Source organism: Saccostrea echinata, unplaced genomic scaffold (genome assembly GCF_033153115.1).
Source record: "Saccostrea echinata isolate AGI-Se365-2 ecotype Australia unplaced genomic scaffold, CSIRO_AGI_Sech_v1 ptg000023l, whole genome shotgun sequence".
In the NCBI taxonomy this organism is placed as follows: Eukaryota; Metazoa; Mollusca; class Bivalvia; order Ostreida; family Ostreidae; genus Saccostrea; species Saccostrea echinata.
The window spans coordinates 4,958,575-4,972,500 of NW_026889772.1; the positions used below are offsets into that span (position 1 = coordinate 4,958,575).

The 13,926-nt window shown below is 35.8% G+C and overlaps 1 protein-coding gene across 4 annotated transcripts in view; it reads left to right on the forward strand.

Moving 5' to 3' along the window:
- LOC133191096 (zinc finger E-box-binding homeobox 2-like) overlaps nt 1-13,926 on the forward strand; it is a 34,741-nt gene that overhangs the window by 20,014 nt on the left and 801 nt on the right. For 3 of the 4 annotated variants that reach the window (XM_061326784.1, XM_061326787.1, XM_061326786.1), the window contains exons 2-7: nt 4,132-4,254; nt 4,383-4,492; nt 4,692-4,896; nt 6,433-8,687; nt 9,509-9,698; nt 10,090-13,926. The exon at nt 10,090-13,926 is cut by the window's right edge and continues 801 nt beyond it. In XM_061326784.1, coding sequence (XP_061182768.1) covers nt 4,132-4,254; nt 4,383-4,492; nt 4,692-4,896; nt 6,433-8,687; nt 9,509-9,698; nt 10,090-10,301 — 3,095 coding nt within the window. In that variant the 3' untranslated portion in view covers nt 10,302-13,926. The remainder of the gene's footprint in view (nt 1-4,131; nt 4,255-4,382; nt 4,493-4,691; nt 4,897-6,432; nt 8,688-9,508; nt 9,699-10,089) is intronic. The other variant, XM_061326785.1, reaches the window with a different exon arrangement.

The window sequence follows — 13,926 nt, forward strand, 5'->3', positions numbered from 1 at the left end:
GAGGGAAGATGGAGTAACAGAAACCCTCAGGAGGGGAGACAGGGAGTTATGAAAGCCCTCAGGAGGGGGGACAAAGTTACTAAAGCCCTGGGGAGGGAAGAAAAAGTTTCTTAAGCCCTTAGGAGGGGGGACAAAGTTACTAAAGCCCTGGGGAGGGAAGAAAAAGTTTCTTAAGCCCTCAGGAGGGGGGACAAAGTTACTAAAACCCTGGGGAGGGAAGACAGAGTAACTGATCACTCTCAGGAGAGAAGGCAGTTGGGGAGGGCTACCCATTTGTTCAATAAATATGGGGAATATATGTTTGAAAATTATTCTTTAATCTTAGTGTAACAAAAGTACTATTGCCTTGGAAGAAGGAATAGCAATTGAGGCATTTTGAATTTTATTAAAATTTTAAATCAATTTTTTAATTCCCATAGGACCATTCCTTCATTTTGCTATGAAAATATATCATTTTAATTTCTATTCTTGGCAGGCCTTAAGTTAATATTGATACTATGTTATATTTTAGATTAATTCCAATGAAATTATTTCAATTGTCAAATGATCTCTTCCTCAATTTGCATTCTTATGTATTGTTATAAAGATGGGGAGGGGATGTAATAATTGTGCTTATTCAAAGAGGCATCTTACACAAATTGAGAAATACAGGCATCATTGTACATCAGAATTAGTCATTGATTTCTGAAATTTAAAGTTTGTTCATAGACATAAGTCAATGGATAAATAGCTCTGCAATACCAAATTTGAAAGAAATTGATTCATTTAGCCTAATATCATTTTAAAGTTAACCGACACTTACTTGTATGCTTCGAAAAAAAATTTCCTATTGTCCTCAAAGATGTGGAGTAGGGGGAGACAACTCTATATAATTATTTAAAACCTACCAAGTGGCTTAAGTGTATGATCATAAGGCTGTGAAATTATCACAATTTTTTTATTTGTTTTCCTGTGAAATGGTGAGTTTGATACAATAATCAGAGATCTAATCGGAGATTAATGGTCCACAGTTAACAGCATAGGCTTATTGTTAACAGAGATTTTAAATGATGTTAAGCGTATCAGGTTTCTGTGGAAATGCAGGTGAATGCTAAGTCGCTGGGTCATATTAGGGGAATAAAACAGACGTAAATGCTGGTTTACCGCTAGTGAACCACCATACTTGGGGATCATCTTCCCATTAGCCATTTCAGTAGTCAGGTGCAGATTCTGTAGTCATTGTTTTAATATTAAAAAATTATAATCACTTTATATCAGAAATTGCTACAAATTATCCAATTGTTCTTTTGCAAAAAATGACAGGATAATTTTTCTCATAATTGTAATTTGATTTTTATTGCACTGATAATAATGCTAATAGCAGTATGGCATACTTTGTAAACGTAACAGCAATTATATATTGCACAGTTACCATGTTGCGACACAGTAAACTGTATTATGATTTAGTAGGGGGTACACGTTTGCAAAAGTCTCAGTTGTTGATACAGTTATGGTCTGCTGGTGTATTTTATTTCTGGAATGCAATGTCATGCCTTTTTTTCCAGTTAAGGACATTTGCTACAAACAAAAAATTGGGTGCATGGATTGGTGTATATATATATATATATATATATATATATATATATATATATTGACTATCTGTAAAGGATGGAAATATTACATTCATGAAATATTAGAATATCAGAGATGTTCTCTCATGTCCCAAATTCTCGCTGTTTTTACTGTTTCCCTATACATGTATTGCTATACAATTTTTCTTATCACTATGTAGGATATTATTATACCCCACGCAACAAGTTGCGTGAGGTATAATGTTTTTGACCCGTCCGTCAGTCAGTCAGTGTGTCAGTCAGTCAGTCAGTGTGTCAGTCAGTCAGTCCGTCAGTCCTGTTTTTTTGTCAGCGCAACTCCTCATAAACCGCTGCACAGAATTTCGTCAAACTTTGCAGATATTTAGGACACAATGTGTAGATGTGCATATTACCAGGAAATTCCGATTCCTTTATTTTTTCTCGGAATTTCGGCACTTTTCAACTTAGAGTTTTGGCCATATCTTGAATATGGAGATGAACAGTTTGTCAGCGCAACTCCTCATAAACCAATGCACAGAATTTGGTCAAACTTTGCAGATATTTAGTACACAGTGTGTAGATGTGCATATTACCAGGAAATTCCGATTCCATTATTTTTCTGGGAATTTCAGCACTTTTCAACTTAGATTTTTGGCCATATCTTGAATATAGAGATGAACAGTTTGTCAGCGCAACTCCTCTTAAACCGCTGCACAGAATTTGGTCAAACTTTGCAGATATTTAGTACACAGTGTGTAGATGTGCATATTACCAGGAAATTCCGATTCCGTATTTTTCTGGGAATTTCGGCACTTTTCAACTTAGGTTTTTGGCCATATCTTGAATATAGAGGTGAACAGTTTGTCAGCACAACTCCTATTAAACCGCTGCATAGAATTTGGTCAAACTTTGCAGATATTTAGCACACAATGTATAGATGTGCATATTACCAGGAAATTCCGATTCCTTTATATTTTCTGGGAATTTCGGCACTTTTCAACTTAGATTTTTGGCCATATCTTGAATATAAAGATGAACAGTTTTCTGCGCAACTCCTCTTAAACCGCTGCACAGAATTTGGTCAATCTCTGCAGATATTTAGTACACAGTGTGTAGATGTGCATATTACCAGGAAATTCTGATTCCATTATTTTTTCTGGGAATTTCGGCACTTTTCAACTTAGGTTTTTGGCCATATCTTGAATATAGAGATGAACAGTTTGTCAGCACAACTCCTCTTAAACCGCTGCACAGAATTTGGACAAACTTTGCAGATATTTAGTACACAGTGTGTAGATGTGCATATTACCAGGAAATTCCGATTCCATTATTTTTGCCTTAAGAGTTTTGCCTTTTATTGAAGAAACTTTCCAGCTAGGTAATAAGAAACTCCACTGGAATCAGCTTTTTATAATGAAATTCTATGTGAAATATTTTATGACCTTAAAAGACCCCTATTGATTTTGAGATCAAAATATTAATGGTTTAACACAAACACACACTCACACACACACCATCTTCGATAGTTCTCTCCCCCCCCCCCCCCCCCCCCCCCCCCCCTCCTTCAAATTGGTGTGCTTTGCCTTAAATAATTTCATAAGTACAGTATATAAACAGATTCATATGACTACATCATAATTTTGTTTCCATCAATTATTTAAATGTGTAAACTGTCATGTGTTGGACATGGACTTACACTCATTAACAAATTGAAATCACTGAGGAATTTAAATAACAGTTTGTCAGCATAATTCCGGCACTGAATTTCCTGAAACTTTGTAGGTATTTCAGAATAATGTATAGATTTGTATATTACCAAGAAATTTTGATTCCATTATTTATCTAGAAACTTCAGCCCAGTTAAATTTGTAACATACAAAGATTTGAATGTCCTTATATGCAAGAAGTTTTGATGTGATGATTTTTTGCAAGTAATGCCCCTTTTTTGAATTATACTGTGTATTTAAAATGCACTGTGCCATTCATTACGTGTTGCATTGTCGAGTTTTGGGGAAGCGTGGGGTATGTGAGCTTGCTCACTTTTTCTTTCATTGAGAAATCTTTAAAAAAAAAAATAAACTTGATGTTGCTAAAATTTTTCACTTTACTTATTATATGAACATAGATTTAATTTCTGTTTTCAGGATTTTTGAAAAAAAAAATGTAGCTTTATGAATTTCAAAATGATGTTTGAAGCCATAAATTTGCTGTAATAATGTTTTCAAATAACTTGTAATAATTTTAAAAGTAGCATGATTATATCTGAATATGTATATGAAAAATTTCTGTTATTTTTTAAAATCTGTCCTCTGAGCAGTTCAGGGGTATTAATGATGAGATATTAAGTTGTCGTGGCATTGTGTGATCTGTCATATTGAAACCCAGAGAACAGATGTGTAGGAAGTAACTATTCAGGGTAATTCACAGTCCCTGTTACAAGTAATAATCATTATCCATATCCTTTTATAATGACTAGGAGTAAATGTGGCAGTATTAAATAGTCCAGATTACAAGCAATGTAGTAATGTAAGGGAAGTAACTCTTACAATTCTCTTTCTAGTTGAAGATGAAGTGAGTGATATCAAACAAAAAGAAACAGTTGAAGTTTCCACAGCTATTGGTAGAAACCATGACCACTCTGGTAACCATGACAACAGTCTCCATGACAAAGTGGCAAACAAAGGTAAAAGGGACATTTACTGTGGAATTTGCTAAACAAATAACAATCTGAGCTTTCATTGAAATTTTTTTTACTGTTAAAATGTTAAATATGAACCGTTAAACAATTATTTTATGGGGTTTTTTTTGCAGATGAAAAGTCAACAGCTGATTCTCAGATAAAGACTAGTTTGTCAGAGGACAAAGAACCAAGATCCACCACACAGAATCCGTCTTTGGACAAAGAGAACTCAGAGAATAGGGTAGGTTATTGTTAAAGTATGCAAAATTATACTGCAATATTGAATAATTTCATAGATTATTTGATAATAATAAAATCGGTTAGAAAGACATTAAAAGTTGGATTAAATGAAGAATTAAAACTGAATTAGTTACAATAAAGTTTGAATTATTTCATAACTGTTGAAGTTTCCTTAAAATTTTCACCTTGTTACATGACAGGAGGAGGTGACGTCTGTTGTGTTGCCATGTAAACAGCCTTCCTGTGTGACCAACAGTAGTGCTGAGGAGGACAAAATCCAGGAGTACCTGAACCGCAGTGACACAGCAGTCATCTACCCCGAACCTGTCGGTGATCTCGAGGCTCAGGAGTCTGAAGCCAATGTCCCAGAGACTGAGGAAGAGGATGAGGAGAGTCGTGACAATGGTGAGCAAGAAATTCAGGAAAAACTCTCCCTCTCTGATCTTTGTGATACATACATCATTGTTCACAGATTCTTATTATGCCCCCTTTGAAGAAGGGAGGGCATACTGCTTTGCTGCTGTCTGTCGATCGGTTGGTCGGTCCACCAACAGTTTCTGTTCATTTTCTTCGCGGAGGTTGCACATATTGAAATAAAATTTGGTATACAGATTTATCATAAGAATAATAGTCAAATTTTGTTTTGGATAAGATCAAGCAATTTTTGACAGATTTATCAGTTATGCCCCTTGGACTTAGAAAAAATCCAATTATTTGCAGTTTCCATTCATTTTCTTCACAGAGGTGCACATACTGAAATGAAATTTGGTATACAGATTTATCGTAAGAGTATCTAGGTCAAGTTTTGTTTGGGTACGATCGAGCAATTTTTGACAGAGTTATGCCCCTTGGAATTAGAAAAATTCCAATTATTTGCGGGGGGGGGGGGGGGGGGGGGAATAAGTGTTTCACAGTCATCTCTTTTCAGATTTGGGGAGGGGAGAGTTTGAATAGATCAGTGATTTTTCTACATTTTTTAAAAGGGGCCTGGGCTATTACAATTGGGAAAAATCATCGACATTTGTATCAAATTGGGAAAAATCAAAAAGCTTGTAAATTAACCTTAATTGGCAGGTAAAATAAAATTTATAAGTAAATGTAACATCATTTATTCAATTTATTTGCTACAAAATAACAAATTAGACACAGTTCTAAATTTTTAACTTTTTTTTTAATCTTTGAAAGTTGTCATTGTGACCAACCTATATTTCCACATTTTTTTTGTTTTGCCATTATATGGTAGACATGAGAGAAAATCTTTCTCGTAGTAGCCATTAAAGATGGAATAATCTGACATGATTTATGACAAATCATTTAATAATCAAACTAATTATTAAAGCTTTCTAATTACCCTAGCTAATCATATTGCAGCAATTTTTCTGCAATACTAGTTGCATGTCGGATGTATAAACAGTTTGATTTTTGTGGAATTAGGGATGCTTGTTGTAGAACTGCTAGTACTAGGATTTACAAATAAAGCTATGTTTCGCCTGTTCACATGCATCTTACACTTTCTTATGATGTATTTACACACAAGTTTTACAAGACCCATGTGTTTTTCTAGGTCTTGTAAACGCACGAAGTAATCTGCTGTTCCTTACTATTATTTTTGGAGTCTGAATGACCGAGAACACTTATAGCGTTTCATTTTAGATAAGTCGTACGTTTAAAAATTTAATATAACAAAAACAACAGCGGTTTTGTTTTGGGAAAAAAGGAGTAGAAATTGGGAAAAAAATCAGTTATTTTTGAGAGGGGAAAGGGCCTATATTCGAAACTAAATTGGGTGTAGAAAAATCACTGTAGATTTATTATAAAAATATCAACTAAGGGACTTCATTTTTCTACTGTTCCTATATAATGTTTTAATAGTATAATTAAATGTAGATTATCAGGTATTTTTATATAAAACCTCTGACAAATTCTTTGTTTTGTTTACAGATGCTGTGCTGGAGGAGGACATTGTCATGAAGTGTATGTATTGCAGTCAGTCCTTTTCCAGAATCCCTGTCCTCAGGGACCACATGAAATCAGCCCACCCAGAAAAACCAGTCAGGTTCCAGTGTCCCAAGTGTGAGGAATCCTTCAACCAGAAGTCCCACCTGGACAAGCACCTAGCCCTACACTCTCCAACCTCTCAGTCCTGTAAAGTCTGCAACAAGACCTTTGCCAATGTTTATAGGCTACAGCGACACATGATCAGCCATGATGAGAGTACAGACCTCCGCAAGTTTAAGTGTCCAGAATGTGGCAAGGCATTCAAGTTCAAGCATCACCTCAAGGAACACATTCGTATACATAGTGGAGAGAAGCCATTTGAGTGCCCAAACTGCCACAAGCGATTCAGCCATTCCGGATCCTACAGTAGTCATATGACTTCCAAGAAATGCTGGGTAGCAGGACCAAAAGCGCACACAACTGAAAGGGTCAACCATAGTGAACCTACAGTCACCTATTCCAAGCCGCTCATCTCCAAGGGAGCCTTTACTCCACCTGTCCACATGCTGACCAATATGGCTCAAGGACCATTTCCCAGAGTACCATACCTACATTTTGATCCAAAAGGAAGCATGCCATTCTTCACTCCCCCACCAGCCTTTGTACCATACACATATTCCATGATTCGTCACAGCTCACCCATCAATCCAATCATCTCTCTCCAAGCCAAGGCAGAAGCCATGTCTCGTCACAGCACAAGTCCATCCCATGTCAACACAGCTCAGATCTCTCCAGATGTCAATTCCAACACTCAGCTTCTTTCCATGCACAAGTTCACATGCAAGGACACCACAACAGTCAAAAAAGAACCAGATTCCAAAGAAGAATCTTCCACCGATTCCAAACGTGAACCCAAAGAAGAACCAATGGAGGAAGATAAGTCTCCTGAGGGCGCAGAGAAAAAGGAAATCCCAGAATCGGATGTCACATCAGATGTGAAGATGGAAGAGAAAGTCGACACTGAGAAAGAGAAGATTCCCTGTCACTTCTGCAGTGAAGTCTTTAACAGTGCAGTTGATCAGCACCAACATGAAAGGTACCTATGCAAGGCCAATAAGGAACTCCTACAAAGAGCATCCTTAAGTGATAGTTCCAGAAATTCTCCATGTAGCTCCGTCTCAGACAGCAGTCACCAGGAAACACCCAACGGCAGCTTTAGTGCTCCAGACACTGACCATGAAGATGACTGTGACTCCAAGAAATTCAGGATGAGGACTCACATAACTGAAGAACAGCTGGCAGTGCTAAAGGCCTACTACAAAGAGAATCCAAGACCAAGGAAGTTTGAACTAATCCGCATCGGGAAGGAAATTGGAAAAGAAAAGAGGGTTGTGCAAGTTTGGTTCCAAAACATGCGAGCGAGAGACAGACGACAAGGGAAGAATGTGCCATATGTTCCCTCCATGGCCCGCTTTAAGCACCATGATGGCTCTATGTGGAAGAATCCAACATCTACTCAGTCCAGCTATATCCCTGTTGTTCCCAACACAACACGAGCACATGGTAAAAAGCTAGACCTACCCTCTACTAGCAAGTCAGGAGAGCAGCCGTTAGATCTCAGTGTCCACAGCAGAACACCTACTCCAGCTCATGCAAGCAGTCCAAGCTCCTCCAATAGCTCATCCAGTGTTCCTCACAAATTCTCATCCTCAAACTTCAGTGGGAAGCCGGACAGTCCATCAGAGACCTCTAAGAAAGAAGGCAGGCTTCAGAGTAGTGCTATCTACAAGTATCTGCAGCAGGAGGGCATGATACCTCGACACTTCTTTGGAAGTTACCTTCCACATCCACCAACTTCAATGTTCCAGCCTTTCCTACAGGCACACATGCTGGCAAATCAAGAAGCTGCCATGAATCATCACTTTGAGCATCGTTCCAAATCTGCTGAACCAATTCCAAAACCAGGCTTCACTGATATCAACAGAAACAGTGCTACTCCAATGGACTCTAAATTTTACTTTGAGCAGAATGGAGACAAGTCTGGTCGTCTGGTGATTGATGAGAGTCAGGACGAGGATTCCAACTGTTCCAGTGACAGCTGTAGTGACAGTGAGCAGTACCGCCGGGCCATGGCAGACGCCACCTTGAACCTCGCCACCCTTGCGGAGGTCAGCCTGTCCCAGAGAGCTGCACTGATGGAGAGTTCACTCAAGTCCAAACGCCTGCGTAAGAAGAGCTGGCGGCAGGTACACAGCTATGTCTGTATCACACGTTTTTAACCTTTTTCCCCTGTAGTTAAAGTTAACACTGAAGACGTGAGGAAATGAGATTGCGCATTTGTTTTCTTTCCTCCTGAACTCTGCATGTATTTTCCACTGTTTCCCTGATATTAACTTATTCAGTGCTCAGTTTGCACTTTTTGTATTCATGAAAGATCCTGTTTTTTATTCATTTGCTTTTCATGTGGAATCTCAGTGCTGCACTTCTTCAGTCAAGCAACATCTACATCGCACTAATTCACTGGTTTGGGAATTGGTAGGGAAGGGGAGAATGGAAAATTGTGTTGCATTTAGATGTTGCTTAAACATTTGTGACACCCTGGTCCCTTTTTTCATGACTTTGGTATTAAATTCCCTATAATAAATAAAAATCCCCAAAAATGCATGTCACATCTGTTTTATGAAGATCATCATATAAAAAGTTTATAACTGAATTTTAATATTAGGGGAAATTGATCAGATATGGTGGTCTTCAGTATTAATTATATGTTTATTAACTTTAAAAAATGATAATTAATACCTAATGACACATACTAATATAAATTACCAGATATTAGCTTAATGTATTCACATTGCATGTTATATTATCCTGTTTTCATTCTGACTTATAATAAAAGTATCATTCAAATAAAAGGTGAAAATTACAGTAAATCAAAATTATAGCAAATAGACTGATTTTCAATGTTAAGTGTTCAAACAAGGGCTTATTTTGATTAAAAAATGTACATGTTGATGATGCTGATGATTATGATGATGCTGATGATTATGATGATGCTGATGATGATGATAATTGTTGACAGATGGAGTCTGAGGAAGCCCAGATGGACCTGGATGATTCCCTACTGGATGAAGATCATCCCCTAAGAAAGAAACGTCGGAGCTGGAAAGGTCATAAGATTGACGCCGAGGAAGGAATGTATGCCTGTGACCAGTGTGCTAAAGTCTTCTCCAAGCAGAGTTCCCTGGCTAGACACAAATACGAGCACTCAGGTGAGGAGATTTCCTAAACTTAGGCACACTACTTGCACAAAATTAAGAAATATATATTACTAGTATTCCTTATCTTAAAAGTAATTCAGATGAATCTTATTTGAAAAAAAAAATGATAAGCCAAAAAATCCCTGAAAACAAATAAAAAAGAAAAGAAAATTGCACCAATGTAAATATCATGCCATACAATATCAAAGTTATGAGTATGTAAATACTATAGAGCATTTAAGTCTGGGTTTTGACTCTGAAGAGTATGCTCCTTTGTTATTTCATGTGTTAAAATTCAGGTGCCAAACTTCGTTAAAACAAAATTATTTGTTGAAGAAGGATATAAACAGACTGGATTATTGATGAGCTAGACCTGATATTTTAAATATTTTCTTCATTTTAGGTGCTCGCCCTTTCACCTGTGAAATCTGTGGCAAGGCTTTCAAACACAAGCATCACCTAACAGAGCACCGCCGCCTCCATTCTGGCGAGAAACCGTTCGAGTGTAAGAAGTGTGGCAAGAGGTTCAGTCATTCAGGTTCCTATAGCCAGCACATGAACCACCGCTACAAGTACTGCAAACCGCTACGAGAGGATGGCTATTCCTCTTCTTAAAGCTAAGTCATTTGGGGTCCTATAGCTAGCACATGAAGCACCGCTACAAATACTGCAAACCACTACAAGAGAATGGCTACTGCTCTTCTTAAAGCTCACCTTCTTCAAGAACTCTGACCACTATAAATATAGTAGTTCATAACTTGATGAAGATATCCTTCCATTGTGAAACTGAAGCCTTGGCTTCCTATTTCTTTCATAAGTTTACTGGGAGTTACTTCCCTTTAATTGCAGTCCATTCTGTGATCAAAGATCAGAAGAGTTTTTTTTTTAATTGTAAGACTGTGCTGCTGCATTGCAAGTAATTTTGACATGTTGTTAAGTGTTTAAGATTGTGACAGAATATTTCCACATTGCTGAGGTATTAACTCTGATGTTTTCTAGCTTGGTTGAATTTGATGTTAAGTTTCCATTCCGCCTTGTTCTTTTATTTGGCTCTTGGCATTCCAGTGAAGTGGAACTGCACAACATTCCTATTTCTATCAATCATACATCATTTCAATACAGCATATTACTGGAATTCTCAGTTTCATAAAATTTTGTCATCATTCATCAATCATCTTATGTTATAATTTCTAAGCTCTCATCTTCTAAGCTAAATGTAGGTCATGTGAAAACATTTCATTTTGAGGTTTATGTACTGAATATTTTGCTTGCCCATTTTACACCACTATGGTGTATATATTGTTCTTGCAATCTATCTCCTCCATGACACATCATTTGAATGGTGTTTGTATATTTGTATGTGATCATGTTTTATAATGAGTTTTATTTTTCGTACCAGATTTTTATTTCTCTGAAGAGATAGAGGGGACCAAATGTTTGAGTAATCTGTATATATCTGAAAAAGCATGTAAGGAGAATTTAAAATGTGTTTCCATGGTGACAATGTTTAGTCCACCAATCAGATTACCTGATACAAATACTCATGTTGTTACTGCTGTTGTTGTGTTAGCTAGTCCCCCATGTGTTGTGATAGTACCTAGTCCCAGAATTCATGTGGTAGAATTTGAATGATCTATATCTTCAGAAATATAGATGTTATTAAAGATGTTACATGTATTATTCATCTCTATAATATTCCTCAAGTTCAAAGAGGTTTTTTTTTTTTTAATCTTATTAAGTATTTTTTGAAGGGAATTGAAGAACTGTATTTATTATTTATTTTTTTTGTATTGTATTAAGCTAGTAGAATAATATAATATATTTTCTCTGAGTCTCTGTCGATGCACAAGGCTGTGCTAGAATACAGAATGTTTCAATGACTATAGTGCTTCCTTGACATCCAACACAGTCACTAAATGGCTAGTCAATTTAACAGTTTACCTGGTAAAAAAATGAACTTTTTTTTCCATTGATATTTTTTAATTTCCCAATTCATTAGTTTTCCTCCACTTTATTTATAGCAGTGGTACACAAAGTGTATGAAATTTGGACAAAGTATGAAATCTTTGTTGTACATTGACTATCAGATGATTCATTGCAATCCTTACAGATTAATTTTTTTGTATAGTTCAGTTAACAGATACTATTTATAGTATATAGTAGAAGTCATTGTTATTTAGAGGTTTGTTATTTAAGATGGGATCTTCCAGTACAATCCACTATCAGTATTTAATGCTCTTCCAGTTTTGAAGCCATTTATGTTTTACCATAAAGTATTCATATCATGATAAACCAATCATCATCATAAATTGTACAAAAGTGAGAGAGAATGTGTATGGAAGCATGTTATTTAATTTTATGTTAAGTTTCAGACTTTTATTACAACTGTAAACTTGAATTAGATCTGTAAGTTATTCTTGGTATATTCTTAGTTTAATGATTGAATTCAGCAGCCTGAAAAGCAGGAAATTCCCTCTATTCAAACAGTTCACATTATACATAGAGAAATTCCTTTAATCAAACAGTTTTCATAAGATATAGAGAAATTCCTTTAATCAAACAGTTCACATAATACATAGAAATCCAAAGAAAAAACAGAAATAAAACACAGGAAGTTTAAAATTGCAGTCTTAATTTTTATCATGTGCCAAAGTTTTCATCCTGCATTTTGTGCCAAATTCCAGTAATTTAGGTCAATAGATCTAGATGTCGTGAATTCTCCGCTGCCAAAGACCCTAACTTTGTTTAGTGTACTCTGATTTCCACCGATTACAGACAATCAAACTAGTTGTTATTTGTTTAGTTTCTTTTTCTGTGTTTTTAACCTTTAATTGTGTATACTTTGTTTTTGGGACTGATTTTCATTTTTTAAGTATTGAAATTGATCAAAATATTTTTTTTAGATTCTTGTTTTTCTTTAGAAGATATGTTAACATGTGGTTATTGAAAGGCGGGATAGAAGCAATAGAATGTACAGTACTAGTCGTCGTAATGTAGCACCTTGTCTCTAGTTAAAGCTCCCATTCAGTTTTGTCCTTGTAGTGTTTGTATGTGTACTCTGATGATAAATGGGAAACTGTGTCAGTATGTTGTCATTTTCTCTTGGTTTTTCAAACCGTCATAAATTGAGAGTTTCTTTATTGAACTAAGAGAAAATGATTGTTTTTATTTCGTAAATTAACAGGTCTGTTGAATAAGGCGAAAGTGATGCTGAGTGTGTGACTTTATGATAGTGTTGATATAAGATTGTATGTTTGTCTGCCTGTATCTCAGGTAGAGGGTGTTAAGCACCTGTATGTGTGTGTCGGGCTTCGCTCTTTTACCCTCAGCATGCCGACATCTTGCCATTACAGTATTAATTCCTCCTGTGTCTTCCTCGTGCCAGTAATATATCGTGCACTGCGCTAAGCAGATATGATTTATTTACTCCGTGTAGAAAGTCCTTGATCCTAGTCATTTTTTTAAAATTTTGATGAATAGCAATATTTTTTTCATTACTGATTTGATTAGTAGTTATCTAGTCCCACTATTGAAAATGTTTTATTATCTAATTACCTATTGAACCACCATTTTATTTTATTAAGTTATGCATTAAAATATAAATACCATACGTGTATGTGTTGAAAATTAAAATGTGCAAAGTTCTTTTTTTTTTAACCATGTTACAGTTTAGGAAATACTCATATTTTTATTCACCAATAAAGTTTCCATAAAAAATACTCAATATTTCACCAGAAACAAAAGCTCTTGAATGTTTAATCAAGATAGCTTGATTCCCTAGTGCCAAACTGGGTCCGCTGATGCCAATAGCCCTTCAGTATTTATAGATTAGCCTGCTGATTTTTTTTTTTTATGTATAGCACAGCTATCGATCTTGCTATTAGCAGCTGAGCTAGAAATCAAAAGTATGTACATAGTATCTCATCTCCGTTTGTTTTAATATAATATCTAGTATGTCCTGCTGTTTGATTGGATAATTTTGAGTGTGTTATGATGTGTGATTGGTTGATATTGAGATGATGATTGGTTTAAACATGAAATTATTCACCAGACATCAGTATTACTATAACTTGCCATACACTGCATTGTTCTTGCTGTTTTTTTCTGATTTTTTAAACATATGATGGTGTTACTACTGTTGCAATAGTAAAATTAAAAAGAATTCATGAAAGCTGCATTTTTATTTACAAACTGAGCTCTTCCTGATTTGAAAACAAGCAATGGCATTAGCCTTTATACA